Raw genomic sequence first — 22159 nt, forward strand, 5'->3', positions numbered from 1 at the left:
CAGCCTATGGGCAACAGTCGAAAGGGAGGAGAGGTATGATGGAACGCAGTAAGTTAAAGTGATACCAATGTTCTGGGGCGAGCAAACACCTCCCCCCAGCGTATAATTTCGCTGTAAATCGATGTCATCCAGTCTTTGGCGGATCAGTCTTTGAGCAGTGATTTGATCTAGTTTTAGGGAATCTAAGGGAGAGATTCCATAGCTCAGGAGTTTGGCATGAATTCTACTAGTCCAAAGGCTGGAGAATTCATCTCGCCATAAGCATTGGACAAGGTAATGGTCTGGTAATCTATGCCACAATGATAACCAATAATTGAAGACTTGCTTCCACAGGCAAGTTTCTAAGGATGCGATCTTCAATTCTAGTCGCATGGCTGCGTTGCTTACGCACAGGGGGAGCATTAGGAGCCGACGTAGGAATTGGTTTTGCAGTGTCTCAAGAGGAGCAAGGTCTGTCATCACGGCCCAGAGCGGGGCAGCATAAGCAAGCACGGGTACCACTTTTGCCTTGAACACCTTTAGGGCCGAGGGAACATGCAAAGCTCCATCCGAAAAGAAAAATCGGAGGAGCGCATATGACAGAGTTTTGGCCTTGTTAAGGAGGTGTTGAATTTGTGCTTTCCACCCCAAATTGTATTGAAAAATAACTCCTAGGTATTGAAATTTTAGGACTTGCTCTATTTTTGCTCCACCAAGCTTCCATTCGTATAATCTCTGACTTCTGGCGAAAATCAGAATCTTAGATTTAGCATGGTTGATGGTTAATTGGTTGAGTTGACAATACGTGGCAAAGATCTTCAGAGCTCTGGTTAGTCCAACACGTGTATAAGATAGAATTACCGCGTCGTCCGCATATAAAAGGAGTGGACAGCGGTAATCCGCTAGTCTAGGTGCATGTGTACTTGGAGATGAGTTGACTAGGGGTGCTCGCATGTCGCTGATGAATAGATTGAATATGAATAGATTGATGATGATGATGATGATGATGATGATAATTTATTATTTATACCCCGCCCATCTGGCTGGGCTTCTCCAGCCACTCTGGGCGGCTTCCAACAAAATATTAAAATACAGTAATGCATCAAACATTAAAAACATCCCTAAACAGGGCTGCCTTCAGATGTCTTCTAAACATCAGATAGTTGTTTATTTCCTTGACATACGACGGGAGGGCGTTCCACAGGGCGGGTGCCACCACTGTAAAGGCCCTCTGCCTGGTTCCCTGTAACCTCGCTTCTCGCAGTGAGGGAACCGCCAGAAGACCCTCGGCGCTGGACCTCAGTGTCCGGGCAGAACGATGTGGGTGGAGACGCTCCTTCAGGTATACAGGACCGAGGCCGTTTAGGGCTTTAAAGGTCAGCACCAACACTTTGAATTGTGCTCGGAAATGTACTGGGAGCCAATGTAGGTCTTTCAGGACCGGTGTTATGTGGTCCCAGCGGCCGCTCCCAGTCACCAGTCTAGCTGCCGCATTCTGGCTTAGTTGTAGTTTCTGGGTCACCTTCAAAGGTAGCCCCACATAGAGCGCATTGCAGTAGTCCACCCAATCCCTGGGTGCTCATTTGGTGGTGACGGTAGCATTGCAGGTCTCTGGCTTCTGTTCTGGCCCAAGCTGCACCCCCGTTTGCATGTGAGCGTGGCAAACCAGGCATTTGAAAACCTGCCTCCTCTAGAGAGCGAGGATCAGTGCCGGCGACTCCTTGAAAGTCCCCTGCCAGGCAAACCCGAGTTTGTTGCCTGGTAACGTGTGAAGCGCCCCTTTCTTTTGTTCCTGCACAACAATATTCCCAATCCCACTTGGGCCGCTTGGAGGATAATTGGGAGGGGGGGCCGCATTGGTGCAGGTGGAGGGGACTTGTTGGGTCTGATGAAACGCACCCACAGGAGCCCCATTAAGGAGGAGGGGGAAGCGCCACCCGAGCCGAGGCTGCGTGCGTTCGAGAGCAGAGCACAACAAAGGGCAGGTGGCTGGCGCGGCAGGTGCGCCTGGGCAGGCGGGTGCGTAATTGGAGACGCCACGGAGGGGGCCCACCTCGCTCCGAGTCACGCGGGGCGGGGGAGGAGCGGAGGGTCTCTATCCCGCCGCGAGAGGCCTCTCCGCAGCTGCCTGCCCTCCCCTCCCCGCGCCCCGGCCTGCCTTGCTTTGCCCTGCCCTGCCCTGGCGCTGCCAGCTGGCGAGTGCCTCCTTCCTGCGCGCAAAGGAGGGGCAGCCCAGGACGGCCGCCGGCTTGCCTGCCTGCCTGCCCCAGGCGAGGACAGCCCGGGGAGGGATCGCTGTGCCAGATCCCTTCTCCTCTCTCCTTCCCACTCTCCCCCCCCCCCCGGTTCCCATGGTTACCTTCAGTACCTGCTTGGCAAAGGCCTTGGGGTGGCGCTGCCCAAGCGGTCCCGCGGGGCTTTTGCGCGGGGGATTGGCAGCGGGAATCTTGCCTCGCCTTGCAGCCAATGGGGCCGCCGCCGGCGGCTCGCTTTCCCTCCCCGGCGAGGCTCGGGCTGCTCCTCTCCGGGAGCCGCGCCTGGCCTGCCCAGCTGCAGGGCGCTGCGCTTGCATCCCAGCCTCTGCGCCCCGGAGCCCGTTTGGGACGCTCCGGCGGCGCTCGGCCTTGCGCTTCGGGAGCTGGCTAGAAGGAAGGGCAGCCCTCCAGGCAGAGGGCCTGACCCCCACCCCGTGGAGGTGGGGCGGGGAGTGTTGCAGGGGGCATCTCTTGAGATGGCGAATGTGCATCTGGCCAGATGTGCATGACTAGCGTGGCGGGCTGTGCAGGAACACTGACCCTGAACCCCGAGGCTTAGGGGCTGGTTGTGTTTACTCAATGGCAAGCCCCATAGAATCGTAGGGTTGGAAGGGTCCCCAAGAGTCAATCTAGTCCACCCCCAAATGCAGGAATCTCCGCCATTTTGCAAATGCCTAGACCAGGAACATTAGAGAAGCGCTTCCCACATGGTGGTTCGCGGACCATTGGTGGTGCACGACTTTCATTCAGCTTGCCCACAGCACGTCCACATTAGATATTCATTTGGCTCTTTAATTGTAGTTTTACTGCTTTTGTCCTTTATTATATTGTACTTTAAGTATTGTATTGCAAGTTGAATTCTGTGGAATGCGAATTATGATACAATATAAGAAAGGGGGAAGCAATAAAAATACAATTTAAAATCACACAGCGTCTAGCACTACATTTTCCAGTTGCCACAAGAAGCAGAAAAAAAATCATCAAGCGGTCTGCCAGGAAGGACCCTTCGCAACTGGACCATTGGGGAAAATGTTTGGGAGCCCTTGCATTAAAGGAAGGGAAGATATTGAGTTATGGGTGCGTCTGTGTGTCAGCAGCAGTATTCCTATCTGCCCCTGTTCTCTGTTCTATTTGTAGCTTGATCCTGATTTTTAGGAGGACGAAAGTATCACTTGTTGTTGTTTAGTCGTGTCCGACTCTTCGTGACACCCTGGACCAGAGCACGCCAGGCACCCCTGTCTTCCACTGCCTCCCGCAGTTTGGTCAAACTCATGCTGGTATCTTCAAGAACACTGTCCAACCATCTCGTCCTCTGTCATCCCCTTCTCCTTGTGCCCTCCATCTTTCCCAACATCAGAGTCTTTTCCAGGGAGTCTTCTCTTCTCATGAGGTGGCCAAAGTATTGGAGCCTCAGCTTCAGGATCTGTCTTTCCAGTGAGCACTCAGGGCTGATTTCCTTCAGAATGGAGAGGTTTGATCTTCTTGCAGTCCATGGGACTCTCAAGAGTCTCCTCCAGCACCATAATTCAACTCCATGGACAAAGGCAACAGGCATATAAAAGTATCACTACTAACTCTGATATATCTTAGGCCCAAGGGCTGCAGATAACTGCAACCTTCATTCAGTTTTCCCCAACCTGGTGCTCTCCAGAGGTTTTGGACTGCAGCTCCCATCAGCCCCAGCTAGTGCAGCCACACTGGCAGGAACTGATGGGAGTTGTAGTCCAGAACATCTGGAGAGCACCAGGGTGGCGAAGGCTGCCTTGGCAGGTCTAGGACTCCAGAGGAGCAGCCATGACTTTCCTGCCAATAGGTTTCCCCCAAAGCCTCTGACATGCAGTGGGAAATTTTGAAGCAGGGGTGGTGGAGCTTTGGGGCAGGAAACCCAAAGAGATGGAGAGGAGTTTAAGTTCTGCACCAGCCATATTTGGGGCTGGAGGCTCCTGGTCTTCTCTGTTACTACAGTGAGTGTTCCGTGACTGAATCCTTGTTCAGGTTAAGCCCAGGTAGGAGTAGCCCTCTTTAGACCTGTGGGGTTAGCTCCAAGTGAAGCATGTGGTCCAATGGGAAAGAGGAAGTCTGCTTGATCCCCATCTCCCCCAGTCCTGCTCCGCACACCCTCTTCTCTCCAGAGGGACAGCAGGCTTCTTAATCTGTTGCTCTCGTAGCACCTTAAAGTATTTTGGCACAAGCCTTCGTGGACCAGAGCCTGCTTCGTCAGATGCCCAAAGCGTTATTCTCAGTTGGCAGATGGGTACAGAGAACATGTTCCGCCTGCTAGACACCGGGGCCCAAAGCCATGATCTGCAAGTCTTCTTTTTTTAATGCAGAGCCGAAATGTACACAGACAAGAACAGAGCGGTCTGTTCACAGCAGCAGCCATTGGTGATAATACTGCCTTTCTAGCTGCAGTATGCTAGTTTAACACCTGGAAGGGAAGAAATGGGATTTTCCTGCTATAAGTGGGGAACCCAACAATGGAGGGCGCTGTTGTTGCCCTGGAGGGGGGGCCAGGGGGAGCATATACCCTGGATGATGGTTGGGGAATTAGCAATGTGTGTGCTGGGATAGGGAAAAGGAGAAGGGTTTGTGAGTACCACCCACTTGGGAACAGGAAATAGGACACTGGTATCACTGAGGGGAGGAGTGCTTTTTTGTTGGAGGCCCTGGTGACTCAAGAGGAAGGGAAAAACAAGGCACTGGAATAACTGGTAATGCAGGAGAATGGGGAACTGGCACCACATGTGTGTAAGATTGTCACATTTGTCTGCAGACATTATCTGACCCTAGGCCGGCCTTCTCAGTGTTGCGCCCTCTAGGTTGTACTGGTTTGGGGCTGATGGGATTTGTAGCCCAAAATATCCAGAGAGAACCAAGTCGGGGAAGGCTGTTGTCGTCTGAGCGTGTGCAGAGAGTTCTCTCCCCTCACATACCAAGGAGAATGGTGTGTGTGGGGGAACCCACCAGGGCAAAGAAACAGTGGAATGTTTTAGACTTGGCTTGTCCACACTAACGTCCCATGCCTAAAGAACATGGGCCCAAGAGGTTTTCTGTTTGCTTTTACCACTGAATTGAAACAAACACCAGTTTGTGGGAAACCTGATTGATGTTTGCTCTGATTTAGCAGTAAAGATTGGGTTTCCCTGGGGGGAAGTGGTGGGACGAGTGTGGACGAGCCCTTGGATGGGGGAAACCTGGATTCAGTTCCCCATTCACCCATGAAATTTACTGGGGGACATTTTTTTACCAGTTTAACCTATCTCACAAGGTGGCTCTGAGCATAAACATGGAACAACTTTAGGGGAAGTAGGGAAGATGGTGTGTATTAATTTGTCAGGTGCCATTGAGCATTTGCAGAGAGCTTGCGTTCTGCTTTGGCAGGACCTCATGTGCGGAAGCTGGGGAGATCAAGGAATGTGTGCCTTTATCAGTCCCATCCAGCAAAATAGTGCCGGTGTGGGTCTCTGTTTGCAGTCTCAGCCCACAGCCTTCACAAAGCACCCATGTACCCCACATGTGTGCTGTGCTGTGTACAGTCATACCTCATGTTACGATAGCTTCAGGTTGCACATTTTCAGGTTGCTTCCCACGCTGACCCAGAAGTAATGGAATAGGTTACTTCCGGGTTTCGCCGCTCGCGCATGTGCAGATGCGCAAAATGACGCCACGCGCATGCGCATAAGCGACAAATCGCGACCTGCGCACACGCGGGTTGCATTCTGTTCAGGTTGCAAACGGCCTCCGGAACGGAGCCTGTTCGCAGCCAGAGGTACCACTGTACATATGTGCCTTGCACGCTGTGATAACTCACACGTACACTAGGACAACAAGTAGGGTGAACACTTTTTGGGGTTTAATCCTCCCACACTTATGGTGAAGAAACAATATGGCAAATGTGTGGTTGTGTCTGTAACATTGGGGCCAGGTGGCAGCTCCCTACAAGGGAGAGAACAGTGGCTAACTCGTGAGATGGTGTTAAGTTGCAGAAAGGTGGCATGGTGGGGCAGTGAGTCGGAGAGAATTGCCAGTTTAGGCAAGGGTCACCCTGTGAGGTTGAAAGAGGAGCATTTGTTTTGTTTTGGGTTTTTTAACAATATTTTTTTATTGGGAATTTCAAAATAACAATCTATCAAAAATATATCATCCTTATTCCCCCCCCCCCATTTTTCCCTCCCCAAAAAGAGAAAAGCCCTCCCTCCCCCCCCCCCCCAGACTTCCCTCAGCTCCTCTCTCTGGTTTTTCAACACATGTTATTCTCTGCATGTTATAAGATTGTAAAGATCCTTCATTTCTCTCTATATATGTTACCAATAAAAAGTTTGTGTATGTTTATTCAAAACCTGCCAAGGAGTCCAATTCAGAGGAGCATTTGTTTTGGGGGATGCAGAGGAGCATTTGTTTTGGGGGATGCAGTCGGGGGTCTGTTAAAGGCCATGGGGAACAGGACCTGCAACAAAATGTTGCAGCGTGAAGCGATCCTGCCAGCCAGCCAGCCAGCCAGCCAGCCAGCCAGCCAGCCAGCCGTGCCTTCCTCCGGGACAATACTCCATTACATCCTGCCTCCCCAATGCATGAAGAGGGGCATTAGGAGGAAGGGAATGGGAGGGGGAAGCGAGACTCTTGGGGAAACGTGAAATGGTGAAATGGCATGATACAAGATAAGGAAAGAGGCGCGAGGGAGAGAGAAGGCTGCCTGGGAGGAAAGGATAAGGGAAGAAGAGGCTTTGGGGCCTGGGCAGGGGAGATGGCTGGGGGTTGCGGGGGGAGGACGGAAAAGGCCGCGGTGCCATAATGCCGCAGTGCTGCACTCGCAAGATGCTATCTGCTTGTTGCATTGCATTCTGCTTGAAACAAGCAAGTGCTTAAAACAAAATAAAAAAATTCCTTCCAGTAGCACCTTAAAGACCAACTAAGTTAACTTAGTTGGTCTTTAAGGTGCTACTGGAAGGAATTTTTTTATTTTGACTATGGCAGACCAACACGGCTACCTATCTGTGCTTAAAACAAGAGAGAGAAAAAGAAAAGTGGCTGTGGACAACATGAAACACTAAAGAAGTAAAAAATCATTAAAATGTAACGAACGGGTCACGAATAATATTTTGTTTTACGTTGGTCCTACGGAGCAACTGTCGCTCCCTCACGTTTTTGTGCTCGGCAAAGGCTGAGCGAGCCCCTCCTTGGCCCATAAATATAAGGAAAAATATCAATCAATTAATTGCTTTTTTAGCAGTTCGTGCAATGGAGCAGTTTAATAATAACAATAATAATAATTTTAAAATTATTTATTACGCTTGTTATCTTTCAAAAATTGATATTTGGGGTGACTAAAGTGAATTGTTTTGGGAATGTACCCCCCCCCCCTCACAATGGCATGTTATAAACCGAGGTGAATATTGTCCCCTCTAATTTTCAGATTCAGAAGGGGGAGCAAAATGGGGGATTGCCCATCGTCTGGCAAGGGGGCTGGTTGCGTGTGTCAGGAAAATGGCCGCTGTTGCGCCACAGTTTGGCTAGGCCTTGAAGGAGGCCTACGATGGTCGGTTTTTTGGCTGCTTCCTTGGAGTGCGCACAGCTCATTCTTCCTCAAGAATGGCGGGGCGTGAGGTAAAGGCAGCTTCTCATTTTCCAAGATGAAGCGTGGTCTCACCACCATTGCTGCCATTTTTTATTTTTTATTTTTAAAAAAGAAGAGCCTCTTTGAAGAACATGGCTGCCGGGTCCCTGTCTCCGATGTGCAGCCATTTGCCTCCCATCTCCTGGGCCTGCAATAGAAAGCAGCCTGAGTTTTGCAGAAGAGGCAGACATTTCCAGAAACGCCAGGAGACGCCAGCATTTTCTGTTGCATTCTACCTCAGCTTCAAGTTTATTTTAGTTAATTTACGACTGTAGCGTAATAGTGTACGTTACTTATGGAGCGCACAAAAAATAAAACGATAAAATACAGTATTTAAAAAGCAAAAAAACCCAATGAAGTACTTTTAAACTGATAAGGTTTCCTACAGGTTCTGGATTTTTCCGTGTGGTACAGCATTCAGTCACTGAAGTGGTCCAGGCCTGATACCAGTTTTGAGCCTCAGTCGTGACTGAGAATTATTATTATTATTATTATTATGCCAGGCTGCTAGATCAGCCCATCTTTGTAAACCACTTTGAGTTGTTGTTGTTTTAAACAATCAAGTAGTGTATAAATTCTATGAAATCATGAAATACATACATGTAGGGCCTGTCTTTGCAAACTGTTTTGAGATGGTTGGGCTTTTTTCCTTGTTTGTTAGTTTGTTTTTAACAATCGGGCATCGTATAAATCTTACAAGATTATAAAATAAACCTAGCCCAGCAACTTGTTCTCACACGCTGCCTGAGTGACTCCCTGTCAGGGAAAAAAATCAGGGTCTAAAAAAATATATTAAAATAAGTCCAAAATTGAACAGTGCACCCCCCCAACCCCCCAACCCCCACAATGGCTGCCACGGTCTGCATGTAGCAGTGAAACCACTGTCGCCATTCAAGATGCCTCTCGTTTTCTGCCGTATTTTAATTTATCGCCTTGGGAGCCTGCATGCAATTCAGCCTATTTTCTTCCTCACACCAAGTCCATCCCTTGGGTTTCCTGCCTAGGCAGGGACTGGGATGTGGGTCTGCCAGATTCCTCAATTCAATGTGCACCGTCTGCGGCCCAAACCACGCTGGTTCCTTCACAATGAAATGGAGTCTGGGTACAAATAGCTGTCAGCCTAGATTTAGCTGAGATTCCTGCATTGCAGGGGGGTTGGACTAGATGACCCCTGGGTTCCTTTCCCACTCTTCAGATTCTCTGATTGGAGGGGAAATGTGGGGAGACGTAGGGTGTTGAAGCAAAGAGAGGGACGGAGGCGACTGGGGAATCCATCCAGGGCATGTCTAGGTGCAAGAAACAGGAGCCATTTCAGCTGCCCGCCATGTCCTGGAGCCTAAAGACTTATAATAGCAAGTGAGGGAGGCTAGGCTTGTTTATTCAGAAGTGAGCCCGGTGGGGCAGACTCTCAGGGGAGTGTGTATGTCCTAAGTGCATTTCCTATTCCCTTGAACTTGGGGATTTACTTATGAGTAGACACGCTTGGGTGGGTGGCGGGGTCACATTTATACTTGAAACGCCATTCCCTCACCCCATATATATATATATATATATATATATATATATATATATGGCGGCACTGCGGATGGTGACAGCAGTCATGAAATTAAAAGACGCCTGCTTCTAGGGAGGAAAGCAATGACAAACCTAGACAGCATCTTAAAAAGCAGAGACATCACCTTGCCGTGAAAGGTCCGTATAGTCAAAACTATGGTTTTCCCAGTAGTGATGTATGGAAGTGAGAGCTGGACCATAAAGAAGGCTGATCGCTGAAGAATTGATGCTTTTGAATTCTGGTGCTGGAGGAGACTCCTGAGAGTCCCATGGACTGCAAGAAGATCAAACCTCTCCATTCGGAAGGAAATTAGCCCTGAGTGCTCACTGGAAGGACAGATCCTGAAGCTGAGGCTCCAATACTTTGGCCACCTCGTGAGGAGAGAAGACTCCCTGGAAAAGACCCTGATGTTGGGAAAGATGGAGGGCACAAGGAGAAGGGGATGACAGAGGACGAGATGGTTGGATAGTGTTCTTGAAGCTACCAGCATGAGTTTGACCAAACTGCGGGAGGCAGTGGAAGACAGGAGTTCCTGGCGTGCTCTGGTGCAGGGGGTCACGAAGAGTCGGACACGACTAAACAGCAACAACAACATATATATAGCGAGTGCCCATTGTTCCCCAGAGGCAGGGATATCCAACTCCAGATAAACTGCGATCTCATAGTATTAAAAAAACTGGCAGTTGGTTCCCCTCCCCCTTTTTTGTGGAGGGAGAAGGAGATAACTGACGGACCAGAGATCTACCAGGAACAGCCCTTGATCTACCAGTAGATCTCCCCCTTGGACATGCCTGCCCAGAGGGAAGCCACGAATGTGAAAGTAGTTGAATGCTAGTTTAGGTTTGGTGATTATATATAATATGTACATTTGCGTGTGTGTGGAGCCTGTGGGTGGTGGAAAGAAGAAGCGTGTTTTGTGTTGGCAGTGCAACAGAAAGAAACAGCCAGATGGAAAGATGCGAAAGGCAGTGTAGATGAAAGGGAAAGAATATGAGAGCTGGAGGCAGGTGCTTCTAGGAAGCTGCTGTTTTCGGGTGGGATTCCATCATAAACTGGCAAATTGAGGTTGCACGGTTATAGTTGGTTGGGAGGTCTTGTGCTTTTTGGATTTTTTGCTGTAAGGGAAGTGATGGGGAAATGGGTTCCAAGCTTCGCGTTCTCTTGCGCTCCCTTTCGGAGTAGTAGTCCTTACGACTGTTTGGCTTTGGGCAGCTCAGCACTAATAATCTGTGGCAGAGTTCCCCCATTTCTACTCTCTTAGTGTTTTCACTCCCCATATGGTTCTACAAGAACCAAGCAGCCCACAATTTGCCCACATGAGCTGAGGGGGAAGGAAGCCCCCCAGCCTCCCCCTCCAATATATTCCCCTTTCGGGAATGCAAATGAAAAAGATCTCCATACGTTTCCTCCATAAATAAACAAAATGGATAGTTGCTGTTGGTATGGAGCCTATTGATACTGCTGCTACATGCAGAGGGGGACTCAAATCCACTCCGCCGCCCCTCCATCAAGGAAATGATAGTGCTATTCCTGAGAACACCCTTCCCTTCCTATAGCCACCCAGCACACAGGCTTTTGCTTGAGACTCGCTGGCCATCCCAGGATCAGCTATGGTGGCGTGCTGCCCAAAACTACCAGCATTAATGCCAATCATGGGGATGTCTGAATTCTTACGTATTTTCGTATAATGCAAAAGGTCTCACACTTGCACGTTGAGCTGCAGATGGGAGCTGGAGAGGGTGGGGCAAGGGGAGGCTGGACTAATTTGGGGGCTGGGCAGTTCCTTTATAGGTTGCATTTTAGAAAGTGCCTGGCAAGGGTTGGCAGTTCTCCACTGTTTGGTATGTGAGAGGCCTCAGCGGAGATATCTGTTGATTTTCACTAGAAAACCAAAGTAGAGCGTGTGTTCAGCTTAGAGCCAAAAGAGAGACATGTTAGGTGTTTTTTTATAATGCGAAAGGCAGCGGTGAAGAAGAGAGAGAACGGCAGATTGCAAGGGTCTGTTGAAGGGAAGTTTAATGGGTTCCAATAGTAGCCAGGAGAGATACCTTACCAAAAAAAAACCCCAACCACCCCAAAACTGCCCCTGAGCCTTTGACAGTAGCCTGACATAGAAATTGAACAAGTGCTCCTACCACTTATTTCCAAGCCAGGGGAAAATTGAGCTTGTTAAATTTCTGGATGTCAGGCTCTGTTAAAGGCAGAGAAGCAGGGCCAGGGAGACTGCATTTAACCCTGACTGTAGCAAATTAACAGCCTTCTACACTCAGAAGCAAGTTGCATTGAGTTCAGTGGATCTTACTCCCAGCTGAGGATTGCAGCCTAAGTTGGAAATAGGGACACATAGCTGGGCTTCCATGGAACAGGCTTAGCTAGTTGTGGAATCTTCTGGAGTCCTTTAAGGAGAGACAATAAATATCTCTTGCAAGGTACGATTTATGTGTAGGGTGTCCAGAAACCTCGAGGAGGTTGGGCTAGATAAGTGTCTCTAAAGGTCCGAGGCAAGATTGAAGCCTGAGTGACTGCTATTCTTACCCACCAATTTTCTAAGCAGGAATGGTCACTTGGTTGTGGAAGGGGAGGGATCCTGACAAGTGAACAGCATCTGATCTGATAATTTACAGAGGGACTTGGGCCAAAAAAAGAAGTTGGGTTTCTGCCCTCAAGGTCTTAAAGTCAGTTACGTTGTCAGGGAGGAAACACAAAGAGAGCGTGTGTCCGTCTGTTTTCATTTTGTGACACTTTGTCATTCCTCTTAGACTGAAATTGCTAATGAGGGGCAGAAAATAAGCCCAAGAATGAAGAAGCAGACGTTGAAGAGGCAGGCAGATAGAGGAGGTGCAGATGCTGGAAGCTCTATTGCCACCTCCAAGGATTCAGAAAAGGTAACAGGTTCAAGCAGCGGCCTGGGAAACTGTCAGCATATTTGTCTGTCCCCCTAACCCTGCCTCACCACCCAGAGGTAGTATTGTATGGTATCTAAGAACCCAGAAGGTTCCCTGTTCAGACCTCTTTTCTGCCCGCACCTGCACAAAGGGCATGATAATATTACTAGCAAGACGCTATCATCATCATCCCCCCATCCTCTTAGTGCATGGTATGGGCTTGCCTGAGAGATAACCTAGTGAAATGGCAGGGAGCTTAGGATTCTCTGTACCTCTAAAGGTAAAGGGACCCCTGACCATTAGGTCCAGTTGTGACCGACTCTGGGGTTGCGGTGCTCATCTTGCTTTATTGGCCGGGGGAGCCGGCGTACAACTTCCGGGTCATGTGGCTAGCATGACTAAGCCGCTTCTGGCGAACCAGAGCAGCGCATGGAAACGCCGTTTACCTTCCCGCCAGAGCGGTACCTATTTATCTACTTGCACTTTGATGTGCTTTTGAACTGCTAGGTTGGCAGGAGCAGGGACCGAGCAACGGGAGCTCACCCCATCACGGGGATTCGAACCGCCGACCTTCTGATTGGCAAGCCCTAGGCTCTGTGGTTTAACCCACAGCGCCACCCGCGTCCCACTCTGTACCTCTATTCAACAACAAATTAATAAAATAATATTTAAAACAGTATAGTAAATTTAAAATTGGCAGCGTTTTTACTGGTCCTACTTCTTTTAGAAGTAGAGGTATTCATATATCTTTTGTGCAAGTTTCTTGGTTGCACAGAGAATGTAAATACAGCTAAGTAGTCAATGCTGTTAAGGGTTAGGTGTGCTGAAGTCTGTTGAGGTCACTGGACTTGAGGTCACTGCATAAGACTAGCCTGCAAATCTTCCTTAGGGTGCTGAGAAAGAGAATGTCCAGAAGCTCCCATTTGAAAACATGAGATGGGATTAGTTTTGCCCTCATCTATGACACAGTTTGCTTCACTTTATACTGAAATGGAAGATTTCTTGCATTAAGCACTGATCTTAAAAAGAAATCTCTCAAGGGTCTGGTTACAGCAGGGGTTTGTTAAGTACATAAGGAGGAACGTAGAAGCTCCTTTATAGTGTGTCAGGCCGATGACATCCTTCATGCAGTATTGTCTATGTTGATTGACAGTGGTTCTTTAGAGTTTCAGATCGGGCTCTTTCCCTATGAAAGTACAAAGGCTTGTTAGAAGAGTAATTAAATATGTAGTTGTGTACGCAGTTGCATGATTGCATGAGAGCCCATGCGGATTAGGCTAAATACAAGACTTTGAGAAGTGCAAAAACAGTATAAATGCAGCAGTCTACCCTTGCTGTTGTCTCCAGTGTCTGGTATTCGGAGGTATACTTACTCTGAATATGGAGGTTCTATTTAGATATCATGGCTAACAGTTACTGGTTGACACCCTCCATCAATTTGTTCAACTTTTGTTTTTAAAGCCATTGTAAGCCAGTGGCCATCACCACATCTCAGCAGTGAATTCTGTGTAATTTTTGTGAATGAGTGGTTTCTGTGAATGCAAACAACAGCACACTCATATGTGTGCACAAACTCTGAGCCAGCTGTAGTTGACAGCCAGTGACACCTTAATTGCATATTTTCTATGAGCTCCTCAGCACCCTTGTCTGACGTGTTGAAAAATCAGCACTGTAACTGCATGATTTCCAAACTTTAGACAAAGTATGCTTGCCCCATTCCTTCAAGATCTCGTTTTCCACCAGATTTCGTGGCGCACGAGCTGTGGGTGTGGCACAAATAACTAGCTAGGGAACAAGGCAGGCCTCCTTTCCCTTGGCAAGTCTTGCTAGGATGAGCCAGCGCCCTTTATGTCAGACAGATAAGATGCTCAGTGGCATTCGCCTCTTCTGTCCTGCTGCCACGTGGCTGGTTAAGAGCATCCTGTACTTGGACTCCAAGCTTAGCTGCACAGCTACTGTTTGGCTGTATGTCAGAGAGAGAAAGAAAATGAATGTGAAATCTGGGAAAGGTCAGAGGCGGGGAGGAGGGTGACTCAGTCCTGTTCCTCCAGGGATCCTAGCCTCAAGGTGAAAAAGGTGCCCTGCTTATTGGTCTAGACGGCATGTGTGTGTGCACATGTGTGTTGATGGACGCACCTGTCTAGCCTGCTCCCTGCCCTAGCTCTCCTTCTGCAAGCTGAAACATCCTTCTATACTAGAGCAATCCTTGGCATGCTCATTCAGCACACTGGACATTTGCAGTACGCATGGGGAATGTGTGACACGTAGCGCTCTAAATGGCCAGGCAACGAGTCAGGTCAGTAGTGTAGTAATGAGAAGGACACCCAGGCACCTTTCTCGAAATTGCAGCTTTCTTTTCCTTTTTGCCATAAAACAAGTTTCTAGCCCTTATGTTTACAAGGAACAACATGTGGAGAATGTTCTGCCGCATCAACCAGCTTTCAAGATTTGTCCAATGAGTGCTAAGACTTCAAAACAAAGTTGTGGGCAGTTGGCTTACATGTATACTTTTTTTGTATTGATTTACGATGCCCTTTATTTCTCTTCTTTCCAGACACTACAGAATTTCTAGCTGAGCAGGGTTCATGCTGGTGGCACATTGTTAAAGGAGGGGGTTCAGAGTTCAGAACACTTAGCAAATAGATTTAGAGTTGATAGGTTAATCACCAAAAGTTTTCATTGATTTTGTGAACTGAATCCAATATGAATTTGTAAGGGCAAGATGTTAATTGTGCAACTATTTTTTTTAAGACAGGGTTGGGGAACCACTGTGAACAATCACATAACATCATAGGAGATCAGGTGGATCCCTCCCTTCTAGGAAGCAGTGGGACATGCATTTGGCACTGCATTTAAGCAGTGTTGGACGCAAGCTCCCTTTGCAAGGAAACAATTGGGAGTGCACTCTTGAAGCCAGTGGTCCCTTGCAAGAGTCCTTGCATTTGGCGCTATGTAAAATCAGCACCAAGTACAAATCCTGCTGTTTCCGGCGGGAATAGGATCCCTCCAGGAGCTCTTGTTTTAAATGCATCTGTCAAGTTTTGTGAGTATGGTGTGTGTGTGTGTGTGTGTGTGTGTGTGTGTGTGTGTGTGTGCTGGTGGAGAGGCTCTGGTATGCTACTGTATTAAATAATGAAGAAAACCTTAATAAATATGTCACCTATCTTCTAAGCTTGAGTGGTAGATGCTTACTTAATAAATCCTACATAATTTTACGTTTCTTTCAATATATCAGGAAGTCGCTTCTCTTGATAATGTGCAACTTTGTTGAAATTGCTCGATTAAAAGGCAGGTGTTTAACAACTAGCAGTTCTTTTGCTGATTGATAGCCAGCATTGTGTAGCCAGCAGGGGGGTGATGGAGGTGGCGCAGACAAAAAACAACACCCCAGTCTGTTGATGAGATTGCTATAAATAAGAAGAGGAGGATTTCTTCATGGGTTCTCCTGCTTTCACCTCTCCCATTTTGGCTTTGGTCTCTGGTGGTGGCAGCAGCAGCAGCAAATATCACACTCCTTGCCCTGATAGGAACCTCCTCAGACACCCCTTCTCCTTACACGTTCAGACCTTGGCAGGAGTGGGATTCTGTGTTTCTCCCTTTCCCTCCCTCCGCTCATATTATCCTGCAGCCCTTTTCTTCACCTCTGTCACCCATTCCTGAGACTAACTTGACTTGCCTGCGCTGTTGTAGGGGGCAGATGGTCTGTCGGAGCCCGAGGGCATCGCTCTCAAGCGCGTCGCTGTGGTGGAAGATTTCTTTGACATCATCTACTCGATGCATGTGGAGAGCTCGGCGGAGCCAGGCAAAGCACCCAAACATGCCGGGCAGAAGAAGACCTACCGGGCGGTGAGATTCCTGTCTTTGTACTACTGACAGAGGCCCCCAATGGGCCAGTGGCCACATCCCACTATGCCCCCCTTTTCACACACCCAGAGGGGGGCTGACTAGGGAATAGGCTCCTGCATGTGAGAAGGACTGGCTAAGAGGGATCAGAGTGGGCATCAGTAGAAGAAGGGTGGGGGGAGAGGAGCTGGTCATGGCAGATGTGCTTACAGAAGGGAGGGGCCAGGCATGAGCATCAAGGCACAGGGAAGGCAGTGACCATCCATGCAGGATGAAAAGGAAATGCTTCTTAAACAAAGGAAGGACTCCACCACTCAGCGCATGCTCAGCCTATGGAACGTCTTGCCACAGCTTAGCAATACTTAAGATATATATAATGTTTCCTGGGTGCTCAAAGGTGTTTCACGGGCATTGTCTTGGGTCCTTACAACAGCCCTATGAGGTAGATCATCATCAGCAGTAGTATTAAACCAATACGGTGAATGGAATTGGGTAGGGGGCCGAAGCTGGAAAGATGGTAGATTGCCTAAAACCGCTTCATGCATTTATGGTGGTCTTTTGCAGCTCATACACTGCTCTGGCTCTGCTGTAATGGATTTTGTGATAGGTTATTAGCATAAACGGCTTTAAAAAGAATTAGGACAAATGCTAAAGAGGCCTAGTAGCTCTTGGGCTACTGTGATAACCGTACATGCAAACTTCATATTCAGAGACTGGGAAGGTATTTTGAGACAGGCCAAGTATGTTTTTTCTGCCTCACATTTGGTGTTGGCTGTAGAATGCCGGTTGCTGGTTTGTTTGTTTTTTAAAAAGCAGGTGTCTAGTCCTCAGTGCTGCAGACCTAGCTTAGATCTGAATGTGTGATCATGGTATCTTCTCAGAAGCTCAGAAGTTGAGCACACATCTGGAACGCAGAAGGTTCCAGTCTTCTTAAGCCAGAAATCAGAAGGCAGGACGTCAAAAACTCTTAGCCAGCTTTTTGCCCTTCCCCTTCATAAGCAGAAGAAGATGATGGCATCCCCAGAATAATCAAATACATATAGATTGGCTTGAGGTTTTAAAAGTTGTTTTTATTAAATGCAAAATTAAGCATAAACAGAATCACCACAGGTTAGAAATATTGAAACAGAGACAAAAAGGGGGCCAGAGACATCAGTAATATATTCCAGACTTTTGGTATAATGGAAATAATAACAAGTCTATAGAACTAAAAACACCACTAACATGGGAATAGATTGGCTTAATTGACATTTTTATTCAAGATGCAGAATTCAGTTTTCCTTGGCCCAGACTGTTAGTTTTCCTAGGACTTACAGTCCTCCGTATTGCTATCTCCTACTGCTTGCAGAATCTCCCAGAGGTTCCAGTAGGATGCTGACTAGCGGGACAGGTGGCCCCGTTGTGCACATTAAAATTATACGCCAAGCAAATTTGGACAACAGATTGGGAGAATCCAGCAGTTGTCATGCCCGTACTCCTGAAATGAATGTTTCATTTAAATTTTGATGTAACATTTTATGCTTGCTTCTCAGCTTTCATTGCTAAATGCTCCTGTGTGGTGGGCTATACATTTATGTTATTCATTGAAGTATTTATCAAATTGAGTGACTATTATTCAATTGAATGAATGCTATTTATTCAGTTGTTATCCTTAGTAATAACACATGCTTCCCTGTCCCTTCCCATGTAACATGCTCAATCTCTTTCCACATATCCCTATTTCAGTCACATTAGCTAGACTGGAGATGAATTGGCCCCCGGGGTCTTGCTAGTAGGAGAACATTGGGGCAGCTTCTGCCTCTCCATTCTCCTTCTTTACTTGGGGCCTACAATCTCTTGCCTAATTCTTTGCTGCTCTGTTTATTCCTGGGGCACCAAGCAACTGAATGCAGCAAGCGAGGCGTTCCGAGGGCTGCACAGCTTGCAGCTTTTGCACTGTGGTTTCCTGTGACATTTGGATTTCTGCTTGCTTGAAAAATTGCAAGGCGGCCATGGCCCCCCTACCTCTGCCAGCAATTTGGTTGCTGCTGGAGATCCAGGGGGCTAAATGTGCAGCTGAAGACTCCGCTTCTCCCTCTCTCCCTCCCTCTCTCTAACCTCTTCACCAGAGCCCATCCTCCACAGGGCACATGGCTGCCTGACTTCCTGCAATGCAGGCCTGTCCCTCCCTTCCCCAGCTGGGCTCTGTTTGCCTCTGGCATATTTCCCAGGGAGCAAAGAGCTCCTGTTCATATTCCCTGTCCCCTAACAGCGGCGGCAGGTTGGGCAACCTGGAGGCTGCCCCTGCCGTTGCCTCTGCACGCAGCTAGCAAAGCTATTGTCTGTGCCGATTTTCTCTGCCTATCGGCGGATGACCTCTCCATAATGGAAGAGGGCAAGGCCACCAGTACAACTACAATTCAGGAAACTTTCTGCTTGTTTCGACAGTAGACAGCTCTGGCCCTCCCCCAATGCCTTCAATTTGGCTCCGGGGAGTGCTAATCTATGCCTTTCAGAGCCTCAGGGGAGCAGGCTGGATCTGCCTGCTTTTCTCAGGCCAGCAAAGCCGCAGCTCTGCCGCCGCGCTCCACCCCTCTGCTTGAGCTGATCTCATCACATTAGCAGGCCTGTATCCCCTCCTGACCTGGGAGGGCTCTGAGCCACCTTCCCTTTCTGGTGCCCCCATCGGGGATGCCGCACTGGACCAGAATTAATATGGAGATGCCAGATTCAGGGGTGAACCCTGTCTCGGTGGGAGGGACTCTGCTGCCACCTCTGTCGGTGCTTGCCCGCCCCCCAGCACTGTGTCTCTGGGTTGAACCACTTCGGAATGCAGGTGAGGGTCCGCGTGATAAAATGAGCCCCCATGCCAAAATGGTAAAATTAAATTCAAAAGTGCCCTGAACATAAAAAAGCTAGGGAAGATTTTAAAAAAGGCCTAGCCTTCTATGCAATAGGCTACATTTGTGCATGTAGGGATTTTCTTGGCAGAGGGAGCATTTGGTGTGAGTCCCTACCTGCAGTCTGAAGTGGCACACCCCAAGACGCAGGTTTACTACCTCTGTGAGAACTAGGCCAGATTCAGCAGAGAGTTCGTCTTTGTCTTCCACTTCCAGAGGGCAGCCAATCAGGTTGATAATTTGGAGCTGGAGGTAATTCTCTGCTTGCTTAGGTAGGCTATCAGAAATAAATTAGCTGACTGTTTGCAAGAAAGGGCCCCATGGGGACTGGCAGAGTGCTGCAGTCTGGTGTCCCTAATATGGGGAAGTGCAAGAAAGGTACTTCTTCAAAAGAAATTAAAGAGGTGGCAGAGAAATCATTGTACTACATAGCTACCTGCCTCAGGAGTGGGCTTTGTGATAAACTACATAAACACAGTGAACTTTAACCCCTCATCAGGCAATCCAGCTGCCTCCTCATAGAATGACACTTACTCTGTGCTTAGTTTCTGAAAGGGTCCTGGGACTCAACAGAGTGGCCGCTTATGCCCCATCACAGATTTGCATAAATTAGCATATATAGCAGTTTACTAACGTATTTGCTAATTTATATGTAAAGGTGCATTATGTACTGTTTGGGTTCTATCCAAAGTAGTGCTGAGTAATGCATCCCATCGGCACAATGATTTCTGCTTGTGCAATGTTGGGACTTCCCTGCTCTCCTCTCCTCCCCACCCTCAAATTTGTTCTCGGGGTTCAGTCTGTTCCTGAGTTTTCAAAATATTCACAGTGCAGGGGACTCTCTGCCTTCTAAAATCCATGCAAGGAATCTTAAGGCCTGGCAGAAATCTCAAATCAGTGCAGATTTGGACACATGGAGGGGGGGTGTACAAATGGAAATCCTTGCACTCACAGAACAGCCTAGTTGGATACCAACTTGTGGAATAATAGCTGATGACTAGAAATACAGTGCATCTCACTGCAGTGGGGGAAACATGATCTGCAATCCTGCTTAGTCGGCTGTCCAGGTATTAACTGATGACCAGCAATTTCAGGCCCCCCATTTTTATGGTTGTTTATCTTTAAACTGCCTTGGACTAGACAGCCTTTCAAGTCGCGGACTCATTGAAACAGACTGCCCACTGTAAGGGGGCCATCCTAGGACTCAGAAGACCACCTAGAGTCATGCTCTCCAGTCTGGAAGCCCCTTCCCTTAATTCCAGCAAGCATTCTGCACATGCTCAAAGGCAACAAGCAGTTCTGCACCTGTTCTAGGACTCAGCCCTGGAACTGAAAATTGTTTTGGGCCCAAGCCATTTTTAGATCTGTCTGTCCCCATACCTGAGCAGGTATTTCAGGACAGCAGCATTCTCGCCACAAACAGCTCTTAGTCCACACTAAGGGACTAACTTCCTAAATGAGATCACAACACGAAAGTGGCAGAGTTTTTAGTACTGCTGCAGAACCACCAGGGGTAACTTCCCACCTGCTTTCCCGATATGGCCATGTTCTGGACAGGTAGCAGCAGAGGAAGAGTTATTAATATGGCAGCTAGAGGAGCTAGCAGTTATCAGTTGCTTGTTTACCAATTCACTGAGTTTACCAAGACTCAGTTGGGACACATTAAAGAAAGACCATTGTTGTCATTCACTGCTTCAGGTGGTTGAGATTCCTGTGGAAACCCTGTGGGATTTCATCAGGCCAGGCGCATGAGGTGCGTGAAGTGGTGGACTTGAACCTGAGGGTTCTGGTTTCAGATCACCCCCCCCCCCTCCAGACATGAGGCTCAGTGTGAATGAATTTGGACTGCACTTTTTCTCAGCCAAACCTACATCACAGGGTTGTCGGGAGGCTAATAATAGGGTGTATCCTTATCTACTAGCCCAGGCTGCTTGGAAGAAGGGGGTATATAAACACGTTGAAGTAATTAATAGCAGATTCAGTAGTTTGAGCTTCATGCCAAGGGTGTAAGGGTCAATTCATACACCAACTCTACTTGCTCAAAATGGTCAAAGGCCTGGAAACGATGCCTTATGAGGAACGGCTAAGGGAGCTGGGCATGTTTAGCCTGGAGAAGAGGAGGTTAAGGGGTGATATGATAGCCATGTTCAAATATATAAAAGGATGTCACATAGAGGAGGGAGAAAGGTTGTTTTCTGCTGCTCCAGAGAAGCAGACACGGAGCAATGGATCCAAACTACAAGAAAGAAGATTCCACCTAAACATTAGGAAGAACTTCCTGACAGTAAGAGCTGTTCGACAGTGGAATTTGCTGCCATGGAGTGTGGTGGAGTCTCCTCCTTTGGAGGTCTTTAAGCAGAGGCTTGACAACCATATGTCAGGAGTGCTCTGATGGTGTTTCCTGCTTGGCAGGGGGTTGGACTCGATGGCCCTTGTGGTCTATTCCAACTCTATGATTCTATGACACTATGCCTCTAAATACACTATGCCTCTATGATTCTATGATCCTATGATTCTATGCTCTCTTTTCCTAGCTGACTCACAGCAAGAAAAGTGTGCTAATGAGCTGGAAACTGGAGAGTTTTAGCCAAAGCAACTATTGTGGTCTGTTGTCATTATTATTTTTTGTATTTTTTCTGATAATGGAAGCTGCTACAGGCTACCGCCCAAGTAAGCCAAATCCCAGCTGCTACACATTGCTCTCAAGAACAGGTTGCTCCTGCAAGGGGGAAAAGCGAAGATGCAAGTGGCAGAAAGCAGCATGTGAATTTGCTCAGATCTCCACATTTGGGATCAGAAGAGTTCGGGATTGTTTTTTTTCTTCTCCTCCAGATCAGGATGGCTTCCCCAACGGCTCATGAAACTCACTGCTGCTTTTGCCACACTTTGAACTAAAAAATGGAAGGATCAAGATGAGGCACAGCTGGGATGCAGTTGTCAGCTCATTTTCCGATTAGCCAAGCAGCCTCCTCTGTATTGCATCCCCCTGAAAGGGGAATTGCTGAGAAATGACTCGTGGGGTCCTTGAGAGAAGAAGGTGAGGCAGGGTGGCCACTCAGCCAAAAGGGGCTCCAGGAGGCCTTGGCAAGTGCTTAGGGAACAACCCTCTTGGCATCTCCAAAGCAGTGTGGGACCAGGTCGCCCCCCCT

At 48.1% G+C, this 22159-nt stretch overlaps 1 protein-coding gene across 3 annotated transcripts in view; it reads left to right on the top strand.

The window, feature by feature from the left end:
• The window catches only part of NOL4L (nucleolar protein 4 like), a gene marked incomplete at its 5' end in the record, with an annotated part of 135521 nt that overhangs the window by 32050 nt on the left and 81312 nt on the right, over positions 1–22159 (top strand). Inside the window, 3 exons of one of the 3 annotated variants that reach the window (XM_081196174.1) lie at positions 10225–10243; positions 12163–12288; positions 15979–16134. In XM_081196174.1, coding sequence (XP_081052300.1) covers positions 12202–12288; positions 15979–16134 — 243 coding nt within the window. Of the gene's footprint in view, positions 1–10224; positions 10244–12162; positions 12289–15978; positions 16135–22159 lie in introns of those variants that run through there. The other 2 variants (XM_081196172.1, XM_081196173.1) reach the window with 2 other exon arrangements.

The sequence above is a fragment of the Podarcis bocagei genome, assembly GCF_964188305.1.
Source record: "Podarcis bocagei genome assembly, chromosome: 5".
NCBI classification, from domain to species: Eukaryota; Metazoa; Chordata; class Lepidosauria; order Squamata; family Lacertidae; genus Podarcis; species Podarcis bocagei.